The 20,943-nt window shown below is 36.3% G+C and overlaps 2 protein-coding genes across 3 annotated transcripts in view; one reads left to right on the top strand and one right to left on the bottom strand.

Annotated features, from left to right (window-relative positions):
- The window catches only part of man2a1 (mannosidase, alpha, class 2A, member 1), a 59,563-nt gene extending 55,599 nt beyond the window's left edge, over positions 1 to 3,964 (bottom strand). The window contains exons 1-2 of the mRNA XM_042724978.1: positions 3,492 to 3,964; positions 1,501 to 1,758 (exon numbers count right to left, since the gene is read on the bottom strand). Of these exons, the coding sequence (XP_042580912.1) occupies positions 1,501 to 1,758; positions 3,492 to 3,617 (384 nt within the window). The 5' untranslated portion in view covers positions 3,618 to 3,964. The remainder of the gene's footprint in view (positions 1 to 1,500; positions 1,759 to 3,491) is intronic.
- Positions 3,965 to 5,321: 1,357 nt separating this feature from the next.
- On the top strand, positions 5,322 to 19,516 carry LOC109055415 (E3 ubiquitin-protein ligase Praja-2-like). Of its 2 annotated transcripts, none has more exons than XM_042724977.1 (9): positions 5,322 to 5,472; positions 6,881 to 7,072; positions 8,357 to 9,329; positions 10,344 to 10,520; positions 11,078 to 11,263; positions 11,779 to 11,893; positions 14,685 to 14,799; positions 17,041 to 17,156; positions 19,071 to 19,516. In XM_042724977.1, the coding sequence occupies exons 2-9, from the start codon at positions 6,883 to 6,885 to the stop codon at positions 19,188 to 19,190; spliced, it is 1,992 nt and encodes a 663-aa protein (XP_042580911.1). In that variant the 5' UTR covers positions 5,322 to 5,472; positions 6,881 to 6,882; the 3' UTR covers positions 19,191 to 19,516. The 2 variants fall into 2 exon arrangements, with proteins under 2 accessions (XP_042580911.1, XP_042580910.1); XM_042724976.1 differs by having other exon boundaries at positions 10,341 to 10,520.
- Positions 19,517 to 20,943: the final 1,427 nt, after the last annotated feature.

Genomic DNA, 20,943 nt, shown 5'->3' with positions numbered 1-20,943 from the left:
GATTAAGTGAATAATCACTAAATGCTGCATTTTAACACCTTGAGCTAAAAGATGACTTTATATGTCCGTGTTCTGTGCCGTCTCTGAGCACATACAGAAATCCTCCCAAGAAGTTCTTTTTCGTGCTTTTAAAACATGAATAAAGCTAATCAACTTTAATAAATCAAGCACGTTCCATTTTGCAGAAGTCACGTTACATTATTTAACTGATTTGCACGTGAAATTGGGCTTTTATGGTGGAGAGCAAAACCACACCGCTGGAAGGAAAGCAGAATAATCATTTATCTTGATTAATGCATTTTTATAATTGTTGAAGTCAAAACTTTATTTCGATTAATTGAACAGCCCTTTTGGCCTATGTAAATGTTATATACAGACTGTTATTTAAAACTGGCTTATTTCCAGCTATTGTTGCTATAAAAAAAAAAAAAAAAAAAAAAAAAAAAACCTTCTACATTTTTTATAGATTTGTTGTAACTTTTTTGTGAGGAAAACTTTTAATAAATATATAAATATAAACTATTTATACTACCACAGCCACAAGTATGGGGTCTGTATAATTTTTGTTTTTTAAGTCACTAATGTTCATCAAAGCTACATTTATTTGATTTTAAAAATACAGTAAAAACAGGAATATTGTGAAATATTATTGCAATTATGGTTATTTTAATATATTTTAAAATTTATTCAGCATTTGAATTATAGTCTAATAATATATATTGTGTATATATCTATTATAATTTTTATTTTATTATATATTTTATTATTACTGATTGTATTTAAATGAAATTATTTGTAAAATATTATTTATATTATTATTTATTATTTAAATATTGAACACACACACACACGCACACACATATGTATATCTACAGGGGCGGATTAAGGTGGTCAGGGGTTCTAGGCTGCTATTTGTGTACCTATTATAGCCTACATACTAATAACAGCCTAGATATGTTATGTAGCCTAATTTGCGCTTCAGGGAGTCAGTTTCAAAACGCGGGGTATTAAAATCGTTTTGTGTATGCGTGTGTGAATTACTTTCAGTTTTGATTTAATGATCACGTGAACTCCCAGCGATGCTGAGCGTGCACAACACATTCATTTTTTCAGACGCTCTGCAACAAATCCTCATTATATTCTCGTTCTTGTGGACCAATCGAGGGTCTTTTTTGTTCATGATGAAGTAAATTTAAATTGATAAAAAAAATAGTCTGGCTAATCCGAGGCCCCTGTCCATGTGGGCCCCTAGGCTGCAGCACAGACAAGACTGTGTGTTAATCTGCACCTGTATATATATATATATATATATATATATATATATATATATATATATATATATATATATATATATATATATATATGTATAATTTTATATCAAATACTGACAGGGCAGGTACAGTAAAAATCTGTATCACTGGGCTAAAGCAAAAGAAATATTATCATTGAGCCCTGACAATCAATTGGTCCGCCTTATCTTAACACTTATTTTTTTTGTACCTGTACTCCATCCGCTGCCTTGGAGTAGGTCCGTGCTGCAAACTGGCAGTCCTCTGAGTGGATGGGGAGCAGCGCAGGAGCAGGGGGCAGCAATTCCAAGTCCCCCTGACTCATGTTCCCTTCAGGAAACATTTTCCCATCTTTCACAGTTTCCCTCAGGTTAATTACAGAGTCCCTGATGTTGCCAATGATCTCATTGTTCTCTGCAAGTAGTCTTTCTAAGTGGTCTATTTTGTCCTGCAGAATACCAAGCTGACCCTGTACAGAAAAACAGAGAAACACTTAAAACTGGTCAAAATCATGTTCCCTCCTCAGTACAGACAATGACATAATTGAATGCATTACTACATAACTAAGTGAAACTGAATTTAGTACATCTCAGACTTTGTTTACAAGACTAATGGATTTAGAAAATATATTTTAACATCCAAAGTAATTTAATGCAGCATCTGACCGCAGATCAGGCTCAAGCACTGTGTCTATGAAAATGGTAGAGAATAAAAGGTACAACATTAATTTTGAATTCTCCTACTGTGGCTCTCAAATGTCATTCAGAAGAGGTGTTTGAATATTTGTCATGCCAGATTATAGTACACTAGTGTTAAGTAAATTAAGGTTAAGTCTACTGGATTTCAAATAGACAGTGTAAGACACATGTGAATCCTGTAGGACTTGTTAGGGTGAGCCTAAATTCACTAAACATCACTGTTTCTCGGCTGTCAATCTTAACCCTCTGTACACATCAGAAATGTGACAGTTTTCCAATATAACAGGTTTCTGTTTCTGAAAAATACAAAACAAACATTTGGAGAAAAAAAAAACATTTATTAAAATAGACAATTTGTCGTAAGGGAGTCAGTTTTTAAATTCAGAATTTAAAAATTGACTCCCTTTCGATTCATGTGCTCATCTGGCCACACCATCAGGAAGCTGTGCTGGAAAACAAATCACTTACAGTAGGCTACATTTGAGTAATGACAGTGTATTTTAATCTGTTTTTAATCGCACATTTTAACAGTATTAAGTGGAAAACGTAAGGGAAAATAGCAAGAATTATGTCTGTCTTAAACCCGAGTGAACTGCCCAGTGGAGAAGAGTCAAAGCTGTTTGCGCATTTTCAGCTTCAGCTTCTACTGACTCTCCAGTGTCACAGCAAAGCAAATGATATTTTATTAGCTCACAGTCTGAATAGAATGAGATGGAATAAAAAGACTATGAAATAATGCCAAAACCACATTTTTTTCCTTTTTTTTTCTGTTGAGCTGACCTCGCAAGCTGTCTGCAAAAGCAAACGTACAGCGCGGACAATGAAGTCCGATTCACGAGCAAATGACTCTTATGAGCCGATTCAACTAATGAAACGTAAAAAATACAATCGTATGATTTCGGTTTAAATCCGTCTGACATAACGAATACTCAACAAAACGTTTATCTTTCCGTCATATCAGACTCGAATTTAACAACTACTTAAGGCTACTTAAGGTGCATGAAATATCGTTGTTTACTTCAACCATAAAAATACAATATTCATTGGACCATTCATTGGAGTATGCGCATGTCTGAATGCAAAGAGATAATTCAGTGACAATCACACTCAGCTCGCTGGGATTTTGAAACACAACCCATGAACGCTGGGGACTGCGGGTTACTGACCTTTGAGATCAGTTCACTGACCGAAGCCAAACACAGTTTTTCTTAATTTCTTAGAACAGTATCACAATAAGTTATTCAACAAAAACACACGATAAAGTATTTGACAAACAGGAAATGACTTATTCTAATGTTCACAGCCATCTTTGTGTCAGTGTATTATTTTGACAGCATATGTCACTTGAAAGGAAGCAGACTATCAATTCAAACTACTGTCTTTTATCAACCACATCAGCATCGAGTTAATATTAGCCTGTAAGTTGACGGACCAGCAGTCTGAACACAGTAAACACACATCTGCTGACAACACAGTGTATTGATAAGCGTAAGACAGTACTTACCTTCTGAATTCTCTCTCCATTTGGGTTTTTGCTATGATCTATGTGATCCAACATCAGGTACAAGGAAAATACCACAACACAGAAGATGGCACTGCCAAAAACTGTGAACTGTCTGCTGAGCTTCATTTCTCAGTTGAGTCCTGTATATTCACATGAAGGGCAAACTTTTAGAAGCGTGTGGCTCGCGAGCGGTGGTCCTGTAGGTGACAGAAGGCAGAGATGAAAAAGAAAGGTCTGTTCTCCATGAAGAGTTGTGCGGAAGGGGACACCTTCTCTAGCGGACGGCGGGGAAATGTCGCGCTGTGTGTCCACGGACTGAAATCCACTGCGATCTGTCTTCAAAGTTTTGACGATGCGGAAGAGTTTGTGTGATTCAGCAAATTGTGATGGTCAAACAAGCAAAAGGAAAGCGCCAACCCTGCCCCCTTCCTGCAGCGCTTACTGGGCTACAGACAGAGAAAAAGTGAGCGTGGAGTTGCGCCGCCTAACGAGAGAACACACACACACACAGCGCGCGCGATCAGGTGAGCCCAGCCCATACATTTTAGTCAATTTACTGTTGAGGCTGTCTTTATCTGTGGGGTCCCAGAGATCTAAAATATCCCCCCCCCCCCCCCCCACTGTAACATAGCATATCTATAGAAATGTAAAAATATGGAATTTATTATAACTAAACGTTTGTTTAGTGTTATTACGTTAGGACTATATTTTATATAAACGTGTTATATCTTAAATTAAAAAAAATACATTGAGATTTAAAATCTGATTTAATGCAAAACACTACAAGCAAACCCGTTTTTTCAGGCACTGGTCAATTTTGAGATTTTGAGTTATTTTGCAACTTGTAGTCTTTGAAACGAGTGGGAAGAAAACGCCCAAAATACACATTTAAGGGTTTATTTTCTTACATTTGATCTGTTTGCTTGTGTACATTTCAATAAAAATACATATCTTTAAAGACCATTTTCTCAAAATGAGTTTTTTTTCTCATGCACTGAAAAAGAAATCTGCATTTCTTACACACACACCTCACTTTCTATTCTTTTTTATTCTTTTCTGTACTCTGAACGTTTATACAGAATGGTTTGTTCATATAACGTCCACCTAATTTGTATAAAATCTTATATAAAATATTGTGATTTTTTTTGGCCGTCTGACAGCATTTTATGATTTATGAAGTGGAATTTTATAATTTATGAACAGATAAAGTAAGATATCCAAAATCCCCTCCTTAAAAACCATTAACTCAATGTCAACAAAATGCTTGCTTTATCCAGTGTTTAGATTTCTGTTCTGGACATATGCAATATTTAGTACATATTTAATTAGATATGCTCATTTGTATATTTCAACATAAATCAGAAAACTTGTGATACAAAACAATGGTATTAATGTACTGTGCTGTAATCTTTTTTTAATGCTGTGTAGCCTACTTATAGTGTCTTGCCTTAATAAATTATTAGCTAATTAATTAATTGATTAATCAATTGAAATTATTTTTGTGCAGTAGCGTTTCTTCCAATTATTAGGTTTATAATGTGTGTGTTTGGCAGTGCTGACTATACGAATGAATGAATGAATAATTTCCTGGTCTACATACATTCACGTAATATTTTATGAAGCACCTAGCAAATGCATCATTGGAAATCAATTCTTTTTCAGTTTCACACAATTAATTCAACCTGAACTTGCATTATTGCAATGTGTCACCCTATCTTATCCTATCCTACCCTGCCCTGTCCCGTCCTGTAGCATTCCACCCCATCTCATCCTATCCCCGCCTGCTTTCTGTTTCCAGGTGGGCTTTAAATTGCACACGTGCTGTTGCAGTTGGTTTACAGCTGCCTAGCTGCACTCGATTATAATACTGCCAATGATACTCACAGCTGATTGGCGGACATGAGTCACGTGACCCTTAAGTTTCGTGGTGACGTTCGCAAGAGTTAGTTAGTTGTGATACAGAAGACATCCAGGAACACAGGTACTGTGCGTTAACAGACAACACATTTCCTACAGCAAAACATCGTGTGCGTTTTCTGCGTGAAATTGGAGGAATGAAGGCGTCAGCAGACATTATAATCCACGTCCTAGAAGCAGCAGCAGCGCCTGTCGACAAACATTAACGTTAGCTTGTTAGCTGAGCTCAACTTGTATCAGGGCCCGTATTCGACTGGATTGATCCTACTGATCATGTGAATCACGGGAATCACGGGATTTGTGTGTTTCTTTGGATAAAAATCTGTTTTGAGGGCTGTATGTTATATTTATTGCAACGATTTATTTCTGTGTAACGTGACAAGCGATAGCATTTGTTAAGCACTTTTAGTGCGTATTGTTGACGGGTGTGATGTGTTTGTTGCAAACCACATTGACAACAATAACAAGACAGTGATGTGTTATAATCAGGCTGTGCTAAAGCACTGTCGTGATGTTACTCTGATAAACATCAGTGTGAGCTGTCATAGGTTAGAAAGCTTTAATTCTTTCTAATCCTGGTCCTGAAGTAGCACTGCATTGCACATTTGGGATATTTCCTGTGTTTAACACCCATGACTTCTTAGTAGATGCTCCAACACCGGAACAGGATGTGTATTTAGGGATTGAACCAGTATTTAAAAGATTGCTGCATTTTCTGCATCAAAGATGGATAATCTTGGTTAGAATTGAATCCTCTTTGTTTTAGGCTTTGTAACATAAAACACTGTGTGTTATTTAATGCATTAGGTTTCACACAGTATGTTTTCATTTACATTGTTACATTTAATCATTTAGCTGATGCTTTTATCCAAAGCGAGGAACATCACAAGCAATTCATCATACATGAGTCAATAAAATTTACAGTACCACAAGGTCGAGTTGCAAGACTAAGTGCATTTGTAATTAAATAATTGAAGTGTCTTTTTTACAGTGACCTCAAAAAGTATGTAGACACTAAAAGTTAAGTTTGCTGTATTGTTACAGTGTCGGTAGTAGGCTTAGGCTATATGTAAATGAACAATGTTTACTTTTTCCACTGTGTTACCTGCACCCAGGTATCCTGTTTATTTGTCATGAAAAGTCCAATGGATGACTCAGAATGTTTTATTTTTCACCAAGGACGATAGCTGTATTTCTAACAAAAATGGTTTAATAATTGTGAATAGGGAACAGAGGAACAATATAGCTGAAAGAACACACTTTTTTTTTTCAGCTGATAAAAACATAAACAGGCAATCTGAGTCTATTTGACTTCAAAGAGCTTGAGCATTTAAAGTGGCAGATGACATAACTGACATATCACACTTACAAGATACAGAACGATATCTTGCGTTGGTGTGGACAGCTATTTAGTTATGGTTATCTTCATAGTTATTGTTCTTGGTGTGAATATATGCTTCTGTTTCTCGTAGGAATGGGTCAAGAAGCAGGCAAGTCTGCATGGCCCAAACCAACAGGAGGATACCAGACCATCTCAGGCAGGAGGTACGGCCGGAGACACGCGTATATCAGTTTCCGGCCAGTTACAGATAAACAAAGAGTCGCATCCACTGTGGACGGTCATAACATGGAGAGGACGAGTAGTCAGAAGGACCCGGCAGTGGGTATGTACCAGCTGGTGATGGAAACCCTCAGTGGATAATTCAGCTAAAGAGTTCCTCAACATTTAAGCCCAAGTGTGTCATTTTCTCACCACAAATGAGGAAAAAAGAACTGGTATTGGTTGAAAAACTGATCCCACTCTAAACTCAAGCCAAGCCATTGTCAATCCAAATAAACAGATCATTTTAAAAAAAAAAGATTATTCTGGAAATCAACTTAAATGTGTCTCACTTATAGTTGTCACTGAATATTATATTAAAATATTATGTTAAACTTCCAAACTTTAGCAACCAAGTCCCGAATAACTGGAAATCTGTGAGCAGTAAAAGTGGAGGAATGGATTTTGAGATTGAGGTTCTCATGGTGAATAAACAGCTTTGTAATATTGGGAATGTAACAGGGATTTTGAAGAGCTGAAATATGCGTGCGTGTGGGTTGTTCTGCATTCATCACCTTTAAAAGGTGTAGACAGAAACTCTGTAGGAGACCATTTGACTTTATTATGCAAATATATATGAGAATGGTGAGGGTGGATAGAAAGTAGTTTGAAATGGGTTTTGGTTTCTTATGTTTTTATAGGGAGACTGTCAGGAAATGCCCAGGTCATATTTCACCCCTAAAACCAAATGAAAACAACAAAAACAATATTTGAAAATGAAGCCTGTTTTCAGGACCAGTAAGACTTTTTTTGCAAATTTGTTTTAATTTTATTTTTTATTTTTTTTACAGCAATTAATCACGTTATAGCATGTTCTCATTTTCTTACTCTGAACAGTCTCTTAATGTCCCTGAATTGATAAAAATGTCATTCTAGTTTAGCTATTTATTAAAATGTTTAATTATTAAATAATGAGATTTTTCTTCGTAAAAATAAAAGGTTTACATTGCGAAGTATAATTAAGCATGTGGCACAATAGTATTTATTGCACTGCCTTTAGTTTGTCATTTTTTTAAATAATTTTTTTGGTAATTTTCAGGACAAGGGTATTTTCATTATTTTATTACAATAATGAATGAGGTTTGGTTTATTACAGTAATTATAATTTTGGGGTAAACATAATTGTCATGAAAGAGACAATACAAAGAATCAAAATGTTTCTAAAATAGGTTTTATTTTTTGTAATGCAAAGAATAAATCTTATTATATTCTTGTAAATTTGGGGGAAATGTAACCAAAACTTTTCTTTGTCCCATTCAGTCTGTAGTGCATATACACTTAGTTCCAATGAAATGATATCCTGTTAAGGAGAATGAATAATAACTGAAAACTTTTTTTTTTCTTCTAGCGTCAAAGGGCAACATTTCTTCAGTGCTTCAGAATATCCTGCCGACAGCATGCACAAATGCAGTGCACCCCGAGTTAAACGCAGCATCAAATCAGGAGGGCCACAGCAGGAGGCAGTCTTCATTGTGTAGAGTCAAAAAAGTGCCCTCAAACCATTTCAAGAGACCAAAGAGTGACCAGGTTGTGCCATATGACAGAAAATATTATTCTGGCATAGAAAAAAGTGAACAGGCCAGAGTGTGGCCCATCAGTGAAGACCCTAAGCCCAACCCGGAAGCTCTGAGTTACATTAACATTGACGCCTATGAGCCTGACAGCAGCGGAGCTGAGGAGGAGGAGGAGGACTCGAGTTTAAATCCATCTCAGGCTGCTCAGAAGAGACGTGATGGTATTTGTGAATTGGGTGGAAATTCACTTGATGATGTATTTTCAAAAAGAAGTAAACATTCGGTGCAAATGGCACCTTCTAAAAGCACGACAGACCTTTGCTGTGAGCAGCCAGATTTTGAAAGAACTGTAAAAGCAAATAGGAAAGTTAGTCCCTTGTTGGTTGGTGAAGACCAAGCTCCAAAATGTCAAGGGGTTACAGCCAGCTCTGCACCCGCTTCCTATAAAAGCACAGGAAAAACCAACCCTGAAGAAACATTTCAGTCCGAAATGGTCGTGAGGCCAAAGATCCGCAAACAGACGAGCGAGACTCACCTTGAAAGGAGGAAATGTTCCGAAAAAGAGGAAGTAAGCCATTTGTCAGGCGCAGCAGTCAGAAACAAGTGTGGCTCAGCACCTCCGGGTTTCCTCTCACAAACAAGCTCTGAAAATGAGTTGCTCTTTGACTTTCCACCCATGGCCTCGAGTGACCTCAACTCTGAGGACAGAAAAAATGAGGGTGACATTAACGCCAAAGTAGATGAGGAGGAGGATGATGATGAGAATTTTGGAAAGAAATGTGACCCATCTACGAAGGTTGATGAAAGGTACAGTATTGCATGTATTTCTATTTAATTTATTTCACTATAAATAAAATTGAATTGATGTCACATTACCTTTTTTACCTTCATGTTATTTATGTAGTAATGGAAGAAAATCTTTAGAGAGAGAAATCTTTCCCACTGTTGTTAATAAAATGTAAGGTATATTTAATTCTTTTGAAAACGGTATTTTATGCTCTCCAAGGCTGCATTTCTGTAATCAAAAATGATAGCAAAAACAGTAATGTTGTGAAATATTATTGCAATTTGAAATATATCTATCTTCTATTTGAACATATTTTAAAATGTAATTTATTCCTGAGATACAGAGCTAGATTTTCAGCAGCCATTACACCAGTCTTCAGTGTCTCGTGATTCTTCAGAAATCATTCTAATTTGCTGACACTTAATTAAAAAAATTTTATCATCATCAATGTGGCTCTAAATATTTTTTCTGGAAACTGAGATGCATTTGTTTTGCAGTATTCTTGGAATAGAAAGTCCAAAATAAAAAGCGTCTGCTTGAAATCTTTGTCACTTTTGATTAATTGAATGTGTCCCAAACTTAAACTTTGCTTGAGGTCAGCTCAGTTATAGAAGTATGTATTTTTAAAATGCAATTTAAATAAACAAAAGCATAATATTTAGCCTGTTACCTATTTTGTGATATTTTAGATCTATTTCTATAGCATTGCGGAAAGTAAATACCATTTCATACACGTTTGCTTATTTATTTATAGAAAATTACAAAATTGCAGAAAACAGGCTTTTAAATTGGTTCCGCAGAAACTGCAAAGTCAGGTGGACCAGCCTCATTTAAAAAATCCTCCTAATTGAAGTCAAGGATGAGCTTGAATGCTTGATAAGGTACACACTCAGGAAATGAGTGAGGTGCCAAAGGTGCGCTCAGTGGGTGCTCGTTCTGCATGCTAAGGCTCTTCAGCTAAGAGGATTAGATTGACTTTTACGAGGTGGGCTCACGTGTGTTTGTGCGTGTATCCTGCTTCGTGTTCTCAGCAGCAGCTCAGAATTCAGCGAGGGCGAGTGGTCGGCCTCGTGGACGTCTGACTCTGGGCTGGAGAAAGAGAGGAGCACGAGTGAGGAAAGCTGGGAGACTCTGCCTGGCATGGATGAGCCGCCTGACAGCTGTAGCAGCAGCAGTCTGGAGGAAGTGCCTTCTCTCAACCTCGCTTTAGAGTAAGCACACATCCTCTAACAAACTCCAAGCACTTAAGTAATAACATCATTACTCTGCTGCCACCCCATTGACAAAGACTAGTATTTCTAAAGATTTTTTGTTTAACCCCCTTAAAAAACAACATTGAGATATCTGTCCACATAGAATTTTTAAAAAGGATTTATTCATACTCTGTTCATTTTAAAGCAGTAGATATAAAAGATCAGTGAGCTGCCTTGCTGATCACATTATTTTGGGCATTATAGGCATGTATTGAGTTAACTAGGCTCACACACTCACATTTGGCAGTAAAATAATGAAGTTGTCTGGGTAGGCCACTTAATGAATTGGCCGTTAGGATCTTTTTTCCCATCATTTACTGATAAATGAGTCTGTCTACAGCAGTGATGTACACATCGAACACAGACACGTGCTACTGCTATTATTCCAACATCTTTGGTCACTGGGGACAGAATGAAATGCAGTGTCAGATGTAATTTAAATGTGTTAAGAATTTAATAATGTTAAAGTATCACTTTTTTCCCGCTGTCTTGTTTTTGTGTGTGGTGTTCTTCAGGGAGCAGACCCCTCTGGAGGAGGGCGAGATCCCCTGGGTCATGTATAATGAGGACTCGGGCAGCAGCAGTGATGAAGACCCTGATGGTGTCAGTCAGTTTGTGCACCCTGGACTCTTTATCCTGGATGGCAACAATAACCTGGAGGATGATTCCAGCATGAGTGAAGACCTGGACACAGAATGGAGGTAAAAAAAAATAAAAAAAAAAATAATGTAATGGCATGTCATCCTTTGATTCTTACAGGGGAAATCTCATGAAACATGTCGACTTAAATTGTTGTACTCTACATACTAATTAATGCAGATTTATTTATATATATATATTTGTATATATTTATTTATTTACTGTAATACGATCATTTTACTTTTGAAAGTTAAATGAGGTTTTTTTTTACCTTTTACCAATTATGCATTATGATAATGAGAATTTGAAAGGGAAATGTGCTTGTCATAAAAATATCACTGCCCCCAAAAATAGAATTAATTCCTTTATGCAAAAATAAATAACTATTTTTTTTGGGTGAAACATGACATGTATTCATGAGATTCACCCCAATGATGCATGCCTAAAATATGTAAAATGGTAATGAAATTTATGTACTATAATATATTACAAAAAGAACTATTGATTGTGTCAGCTGCAACATGAAAGCTGCTGACTAAGAGAGAAAAGCTGTGTTTAGAAGTCTTTTGTTTTTCAGGTTTCTGGATGAATTTGGCGATGGTTTTGGGATGGCTCAAGCAATCTCTTACGTGGATCATTCCCAGCTCCTTACTTACATGGCGTTAGAGGAGCGTCTTGCTCAGGCTATGGAGGTGAGGGACCTCTGCTCTGCTGCATAAACTTGGCTTGCACAATTTGTTGGGGGGGTGGTGTTGATTGTATGTGTTTTTTTTTTTTTATCACAATTTAAATTATGAGTTTAGAACTAACTATCTATCTATCTATCTATCTATCTATCTATCTATCTATCTATATACAGTCATGGCCAAAAGTTTTGGCAGTGACATAAATTTTGTGTTTTGCGAAGTTTGCTGCTTAAGCTGTTGTGGTGTTCATTCACATTGTTTCTAGATTATTGTGTAGAGTAATCGGATGCATTTTTGAAATTTCACAGTTTTTTGTTCCTGTATATGTATATATATAATGTATGACCAGTATACATTAATTGACTAATCATATCAGCAGCACATGTGAAAGTGTGAATGAGTACTAGTCAGGTTAATCACTATCATACTAATTAGATTGTAAGAGCAGACTGATTGCTATAAAAGGAGGGAAGAAGCGCTTCCAATCATTGTGTTCTTGTTAGCAATGGTTACCTCCAAAGGAACACGTGCAGCCCTCATCGCTTTGCATCAAAATGGCCTCACATGCAAAGAAATTGCTACAAAGAATATATAACCATTTACTGGATCATCAAGAACTTCAAGCAGAGAGGTTTGACTGCAGTGAAGAAGTCTTCAGGACGTCCCAGAGTGTCCAGCAAGCACCAGGACCGTCTCCTCCTGAGGAGTCAGCTGGAATCGTGTCACCAGCAGTGCAGAGCTTGCTCAGGAATGACAGCAGGTTGTTGTGAGAGCATCTGCACGCACAGTGAGGACAAGACTTTTGGACAATGGCCTGGTGTCAAGAAGGGCAACAAAGAAGCCACTTGTCTCCAAGAAAAACGTCAAGGACAGAATGAAATTCTGCAGGAAGTACAAGGATTAGAAGGCAGAGGACTGGTTCAAAGTTATTTTCTTTGATAACGCTCCCTTCCGACTGTTTGGGACATCTGGAAAATTGATTGTTCGGAGAAGAAAAGGTGAACACTACCATGAGTCCTGTGACGTGCCAACAGTGAAATATCCTGAGACCATCCATGTGTGGGGTTGCTTATCAACCAAGGAAGTGGGCTCTCTCATAATTCTGCCCAAAAACACTGCCATGAATATAGAATGGTATCAAAACGTTCTTCAACGACTTCTTCCAACAATCCATGAGCAATTTGGTGATGATCCGTGCATTTTTCCAGCATGATGGAGCACCATGTCACAAAGCAAGAGTGATAAAGAAGTGGCTGGAAGATCATTACATTGAAATTTTGGCTCCGTGGCCAGGCAACTTCCCGGATCTCAATCCCATAGAGAACCTGTGGTCAGTCCTCAAAAGGCGAGAGGACAAGCAGAAGCCCACAAATTGTGATTAACTCGGAAAACTAATAAGGCAAGGACGTATCGCCATCAGTCAAGATTTGGCCCAGAAGCTAATATCCAGCATGCCAGAGTGAACTGCAGAGGTTATGAAGAACAAGGGTCAACACTGTTAATATTGACTCATTATATATTTGCCAATAAAAGCCTTTAAAACATATGATATGCTTATTGTTTTTCAGTATACCATAGAAACACTTAAAAAAAAAATAATCGACAAATACTGAAGCAGCAAACTTAGAAAAAACACAAAATTTATGTCACTGCCAAATAGGGCTGTTGCGATTTGTCGGTTTTGTTCAACTATTTGATTTTTAACAATCCTCGACTTCATTTTGCTCGCATCGACTAACTGGCGAAATACCGGAAGTGGTGCATTTCACGGACGAGAATCCATAAAACACATTATTAGACTGTTTCCCAAGACTTCATGATATATTAAACCCATTTAAAAATCATTACTAAGCATAACGTGCACCATTTCATCAGATTTGTAAGGTAAATCATTTATAAATCTACGCAAACTCTGGAGAATACATTGCGGTTTCAAATTAAAAGCTCAAACCCTCACTCGGAGTTTACATGTTTTGATGTCCACATATTTATTAAATTACAGTGGCTATAGCATTTCTGTCGTAAAGAAATGGTCAAATATTAAAGATTAAGTGGACATTTGAATTATATGATGCTTGGTAAATATTAAACAAGTATTAGATTGCACAGCAATGTATAAAAATAATCACCAGGCCGTTGGCTCCCTCTGCAGGCCTTTGTTGTAATGCGCAATGTACATTAGCTCTATTTTTTTTATAATACATTATGTATTTTAACAGTTTTGTTCAATAAAACTATGATTTCTTGATATGACAATTTTATTTCGTTTGATTGTGCAGCTCTAGCATTATATTAAAATGTTTACCAAACAAAGAAGTATTGTGATATTGCAGTTTGAATCACTGTGCAGTCTAATTATATTAGGTTTTGATGTCACCAAGAATCTTTGAGTCAGATGAGTATTTTTTTTTTTAATAAAGAGAAGCTTCTTTTATATATCATCTTGACCAATTTTAATCAGTGGTCGAATTTAAATGGAATCTCAAGATGCATTTAGTTTGATTATTGTTCATGTCTTAATGAGATGAAAGCATAGTAGTCTTGCATAATATATATGCTGCGTTTTCATTAACATAAATATTGTGTTATACAAATAAATGATCCATCTTAATTCAACCAAAAAGACATTAAGAAATTGGACTCGGTTGATGAGTGACGTTGTTAAACCCCAACAAACTTCATTGATTTCAGCCAGTGAGAGGGCACACTAGCAATGTAAGGCTTAATGTATAATTAACTTGCTTCTATCTTTATCCAGGGGAAATGAAATATGTTAATGTGTTTTGTTGTGTTGCAGGCAGCACTGGCTCATCTGGAGTCTTTGGCTATAGATGTGGAGCAGGCTCATCCCCCCGCCACTGAACAAATCATCGACTGCCTTCCCCAGATCACCATCAATGCCGAAAACATTGGTACTGCTTCCTTTACTTGTAGCTACATAAAGTGCACAAAATACAATAATGCAGTCAGCAAGTGTCTTATAGTCTAGTGTAAGGTTTTTAATCAGTCTGTTCAAACAATATGCAAATTTGGACAGACTCAGTGTTTAGTAGAAGTTACAATAAGAAATGTTATTTTATGAAGCATTATTATTATTATGGGGTTTAAGTGTACTATATTGGATAAGCCTGGCATGTCACTAGAGAGATGTTGGTTGCTTCACTGTCAGATCAAGTTTTTGATTTATTGACATTTTTAAAAGAAATGACATGCACAGTCAAACTTTAAATAAATGCATGGATGAATTGATTATTATAATATCAACAAACATGCATTTGGAAAGTAGATGCATTTTTATTTCAAACATACAGTTCAAATTGTCAAATTTGTAAAAAGGAAAAATTAAATTCACAAATTGAAAATTGACTAATTGATTTGTTACAATATGTTTGATAGGTTACAGTAAAAAAAAAGCATATTCAGAAGCAATGAGCATTGTCAAATGGGCAATTTCTGAGTTTGAGGACATGAGTGGCTCTTCGCAAAGTGATGTACGGACAGAGCAAAGGTAACTAAGGGGGGTGGGCCTTAGTTATCTTTGCTACATCCAACAAGCCATGGCACTCTGACGCCACACATCATGTTCTCACGCAATGAAAAATATATCACAGAGCAAACAGGGAACTGATAACACACCGACAGACAAGACAGAGAAGGTTACTTGTAGTATGAAACAAAGTAACAAATTTTTTCATTTTCATTTCTATTTTAAGAAATTCAAACAAAAAATACCATTTTGTGCTAGGACTGGGTGATATAGCTAAAAAACCTTTCATGATATAATATTCGGTATCGGTAATTATTGAAATTTTTTTAAACAAAAAGCAGTAGAAAAAAGGTTTGAATTAAACCACTGTATTTTTTATTTTAGTTTTAACAGTCAAACACAAAATAACATTTAAACAAAAATACCCTTTCTTATATTTTATGTGCAGATTAGCGTTAAAGAAACGTTTGGCTTGTCTTCTTTAGGCCACAGGAGGGCGCAATGAGCAAAATAATGCAGCAGCGGCGCATCTCTTGGGTTCAACTTGATAGGCTAACAAAAACAATAAAATGCAACAATGACACTTACATCATCATTGCCGTTGTTAAGGATCCTTGGACGCACACCTAAAATTCAAATGCAACGTTTTAGCATTCGAATGCAAATTTTGATTTTAAATATGACTAATATTGCTTTTTTATTCTCCTGAACGCAGGCAGACGTTAACGTGTTTGTGTGTTCATGATGACCGGCGCAAGAACCGATCATATCTTCCTCTTTTCTTTACTTTATAGCACAAAATAAACATGAATGAACGACAGAAGGTATCTTGTTTCAACCACTGAAAGATGTCAATACACACAATTTTTCAAGTTTTAAGTTCACCGATGTTAATCTACTCTCCTGTCTGGTTTGTTTGTCGGACAAAATAGCAGATTGGGCGTTATGATGGGTCAGATCGCCTGTCAATCAGACTCCGGGCAAAGGGTGAATTCCAACACGACATACAAGTGTTCATAACTGGTCATAACAGACATGAAAAGTCAGTAATACAGCAGTTGTACACTCATGAGCTGCAGCAGACAGCCTCTATAGGAGTGTTACAAAAAAGGTGTGTGTTTATGTGATTGTACTGTATTTATAATTTGCCTTCCTGTTTCTCACTGCTGCCCAGGTGAAGTGTTATGCAGATGGGAAATTGTAGTGTGTATGAGACACACTTGTGCATACTATCCACCCTATCTGCCCTAAATAGTATTGAAAATGACTAATATCACATAGAATTTAGGATGGATAGTATGCACATTGGGACACAGGCTGAAAGACACCGAAACCCAAGCTCATCACCTACTCCTTTTTAGTGCAATATGAACACCAGATGATAATTTTTTTTTTTCACGAAACTCAACACACGGAATGAATGCCAGGAAAATCATGCTCTCACACTAATGTCCCACTTCAACTTTATTGCCTGAGTGCATTTGGGGCGATAAATCTGCTTTGGAAAGCATAAAATGACTTCACTTTCAGCCCTAATGACTGAAATGAATAATTTGATGTGTGCGTGGCTGGATCGAGACATGCTTAAATATTTGGCTTGGTGTTGTAGGTTCAGAGTTGAGTGTTTTTACATGCTTTCACATGCACACTCTCTTTGGTTCTGCAGAGCAGGAGCAGTGCTGTGCCATCTGCTGTTGTGAATACGTCAAAGATGAGATCGCAACCCTGCTGCCGTGCCGCCACATGTTCCATAAACTCTGTGTCACTCTCTGGCTCAGAAAGGTAATGCTGTTTTGTCTTGCCGCTTGTGAAAGAGACAAATTAAATGGTTATTTCAGCCAAAACATAACATTCTGTCATCATTTACACCCATTTTGATTCAAAAATGTAGTTTATCTTCAGAACGTGAATAAAGAAACTTAATATTCTCTCATCATTTTTGTACATCCATTGAAAGTCAAGTTAAGTGACTTTATTTTAATAATTCTACATTTAAGTACTGAGTAATATTAACTAACTACATGTACTTACTACATGGTTTGGGACAGGATTAGGGTTTGGCTTATCTTAGGGTTACTTGCATGTTGTTATTATGCATAATTTATTGTTATTGTAATATTAAGTACATGTAACGTGTAACAAGGACACCTTAAAATAATCCAAAGAATGTATTGTAAAAGCATTCCATATGCATCCAAGTTTTGAATAGACATGATCATTTTATATAATGAAGAGATTTAATTTAGGTATTTTATATACATTTCATATATATATATTTAATTAATTTTATATTAAAATATATTAAATAATAAAATATATTTAAATAATAAAATAATTTCTTATTTTTATATTTTGAGCTCATCAAATATGGTAAACTTGTAAGCTTTTTTTTTTACGTTTAAAAATGATTGTCAGAATTTATTAAAGACATGCAGGGAATATTAGAAATAAAAAGGCAGACATAGTTATTTTGCAACTGACCATATTGCATATTCTTTCGTAGGAGTTTCCCTGTCAAGAGGTGAATATTTAAAGGGTTACTCCACTGCAAAAATGAAAATTGTCATTAATCACTTACCCCCATGTCGTTCCAAACCCATAAAAGCTTCGTTCATCTTCGGAACACAATTTAAGATATTTTGGATGAAAACCGGGAGGCCTGTGACTGCCAAGTAAATAACTGTCAAGGTCCAGGAAAGTATGAAAAGCATCATCAGAATAGTCCATCTGCCATCAGTGATTCAACTGTAACGTTATGAAACAACAAGAAGATTTTTTGTACACAAACAAAACAAAAATAATGACTTTTTTCAACAATTCCTCTCATCTGTGTCTCTTCAAATTAGCGTAGCGCCATTTTTGCAATTCTTTGTGAGCCGTGCTGTGCCAATGCGCTGTTTGCTTTCAAACCAAAGCGTAAATACAGGTAAAAAACGTATCCTCGTGGCGCGGCTGAAACAGAAGAGTGTAAGCCGCTTGCATACTAGTCAGATTTGTCGAAATGGCACTACGCTGATTTGGAGAGACACAGAGAGGAATTGTTGAATAAAGTCATTATTTTGTTTTCTTCGTGTACAAAAAGTATTCTCGTGGCTTCATAACGTTACGGTTGAACCACTGATGGCAGATGGAGTATTCTGATGATGCTTTTCATACTTTCCTGGAACTTGACACTGTTATTTATTTGGTAGTCTATGGGACAGTCACAAGCCTATTTCATCCAAAATATCTTAAATTGTGTTCTGAAGACGAACGAACGAATCTTTCACGGGTTTGGAACGACATGGGGGTAAGTGAATAATGACAAAATGTTCATTTTGGGATGGAATATCCCTTTAAATGAATCACGCAAGCTGATATACTAAGATTTGCAGTAGTCAGTGTTACTGGTGTTCGCACCATAATTTAACGCCAAAAAACGTTCCACTCCCATTGGCACTTTTATGGCATTGTTCTTTCACGCTAATTTGCTTTGAGTAACTAGATGGACTATAATCGTTGAGGTTTCAATATATCTATTTTACGAATTCAATAAATAATCTTAATTCATGTTTTTTACAGTCCTCTAGGTTTACGGTCCTCTAAGTTCGGAGCGTCAGTAAATGATGACAGAATTTTTTGTGAACTATTCCTTTAAGATTTGAATTTTTTAATGACATCATTATGTGTCGAATACTGTCTTTTCATGATTTTCAGTCTGGCACATGTCCAGTGTGTCGTCACGTTCTGACCCCGGCGGTGAGCGAACCTGCGTCTTCAAATACTGAACAAGAAACGCCGCCATCCAGTCACAGCGCGTCTGGGGGAACGTGTTGAACGTCAGTCATACACACATCAAAACATCCCACAAAGAAACACTTCAGTAATAAATAATCAGTCTCACAAAGAAATGGCAAGCAGCGGCCTGAGCTAGCATTCAGATTCCATTTAACCTAGTGACTTGTGCTGCAATTCATGATCCAAGCGTGGCGAACTAAAACTTATTTTCTAAGAAAATACGACTACGTATATATATTCATAGGAAGCATATTTATTCATGTTTCAGTTACAATGTTTTTGTACATCCAGGCTAAACATAATTTCACGTTATGTCAAATAAAACTCTGATGCAATCCCTCAATAAAAGCTCACTTTTGGTTCAATTGATCATTTCTTTGCTCAATTCAGGTGCTTTCCACCCTGAACTCTCTCCAGATATCCATTCAGAGTTCATTCAGTTGCTGAGGCGCATTGTAATTCCAGATTTAAGTGCATGTAGCTGGATATGAATGATAATAGCTGTGCGATATATTTCACTGTGGTTCGTAAACGTATTTGTATAAATCATCCAAATAATGGCCGCTGAATAGGTAGTTTTCACAAAAGCACCTTCGGGAGCAATATCATTTCCAGATGACTGTGTGCGAGCGGCTGACAGTCTGAACTGGAAAATATGATGGTGGGGGACTATAAATATGAAATGGCTTTGTGCTGTTTATTGCTAAGGCAATTGGCATGTATTGAATGTTGTGTTATTTAGAGGCGGCGGCTCGTATCTGCATCACTGCAGAATAATACTCAATGAAAGGCGCAGGTGTGCAGCCACCCAAATCACACATCATTGTGGACTCTATTTACTGGAATCTTGCAAACCGGACATATTATTTCTGAAAGACAGTGTTAACATGACTAACTAAGCCTTCCAGCAGACTTGACTGGCTGAATGATCAGTGAGATGAGCAGCTGTAGGCACTTTCCACAAATAGGGTGTAAATTGGTGTCCCAGTTTAACAATGAAACACAATGGCTCTTATTCAGTAATAATTATGTGGATTATTCATATCTATATGCACAGGAGAACTTCTCATGAAAAAATAAAATTCCACCTAATTAATGTATTTCATAATTAATATAATTCACAAATTTGGAGCATTTGAAACGAACAGTAATGTGCAGTGATTTGAATAAAGCATATAAGGACTTCCTGCACAGCTTTGTTTTCTGCTTAAGTGATTTATATTGGTGGTGTGTGTTTGTGTATGTAAAGATTTTTCAGACATTTAAAATAAATGTAAATGCAAAAGTTATTTAGGAATTTATGAGAACATTCTTTATGGACAAAATCGTGAGTACGCACAGTTAGAGAGTGAATGAGAACCAATGTACTTTAGAGAGGAAACTACTGGATAAGCTATATCTATATTAGTGCTGTCAAACGATTAATCGCATCCAAAATAAGTTAACGTTACGTTTATGTATTAAATATATACATGTAAATATTTTCAAAATATATGCTGTGTATGTGTGTGTCTTTATATATACATAATATACACCGCACACACAAATATATTATGTAAACAAAAACTTTATTTTGGATGTGATTAATCGCGATTAATCGTTTGACGGCACTAAGTATAGTTATTTGTATTTATCACCAGAAATACTCACTCCATTTTAGAGAAAAATGTTACAATTACTTCATAATTTCCACCAAAATAATGCAAAATTTGATACACATATAAGGTGACATCAGTAAGCTAATTTAATTTTCTCCTAATTTTTTTTTTGTCTACATTCACCAAGCTCAACC

This window comes from Cyprinus carpio, chromosome B5 (genome assembly GCF_018340385.1).
Source record: "Cyprinus carpio isolate SPL01 chromosome B5, ASM1834038v1, whole genome shotgun sequence".
Lineage (NCBI taxonomy): Eukaryota > Metazoa > Chordata > Actinopteri > Cypriniformes > Cyprinidae > Cyprinus > Cyprinus carpio.
This window is presented reverse-complemented; position numbering and strand designations above follow the sequence as displayed.

What these genes read in the sequence shown, in the direction of transcription:
- LOC109055415 (XM_042724976.1), top strand. Translation starts at nt 6,883, where the DNA reads ATGGGTCAAGAAGCAGGCAAGTCTGCATGGCCCAAACCAACAGGAGGA. An exon ending in TCTCTCAACCTCGCTTTAGA is followed by an intron (nt 10,521 to 11,077) that starts GTAAGCACACAT and finishes GGTGTTCTTCAG; the next exon opens with GGAGCAGACCCCTCTGGAGG. An exon ending in GTCTTGCTCAGGCTATGGAG is followed by an intron (nt 11,894 to 14,684) that starts GTGAGGGACCTC and finishes GTTGTGTTGCAG; the next exon opens with GCAGCACTGGCTCATCTGGA.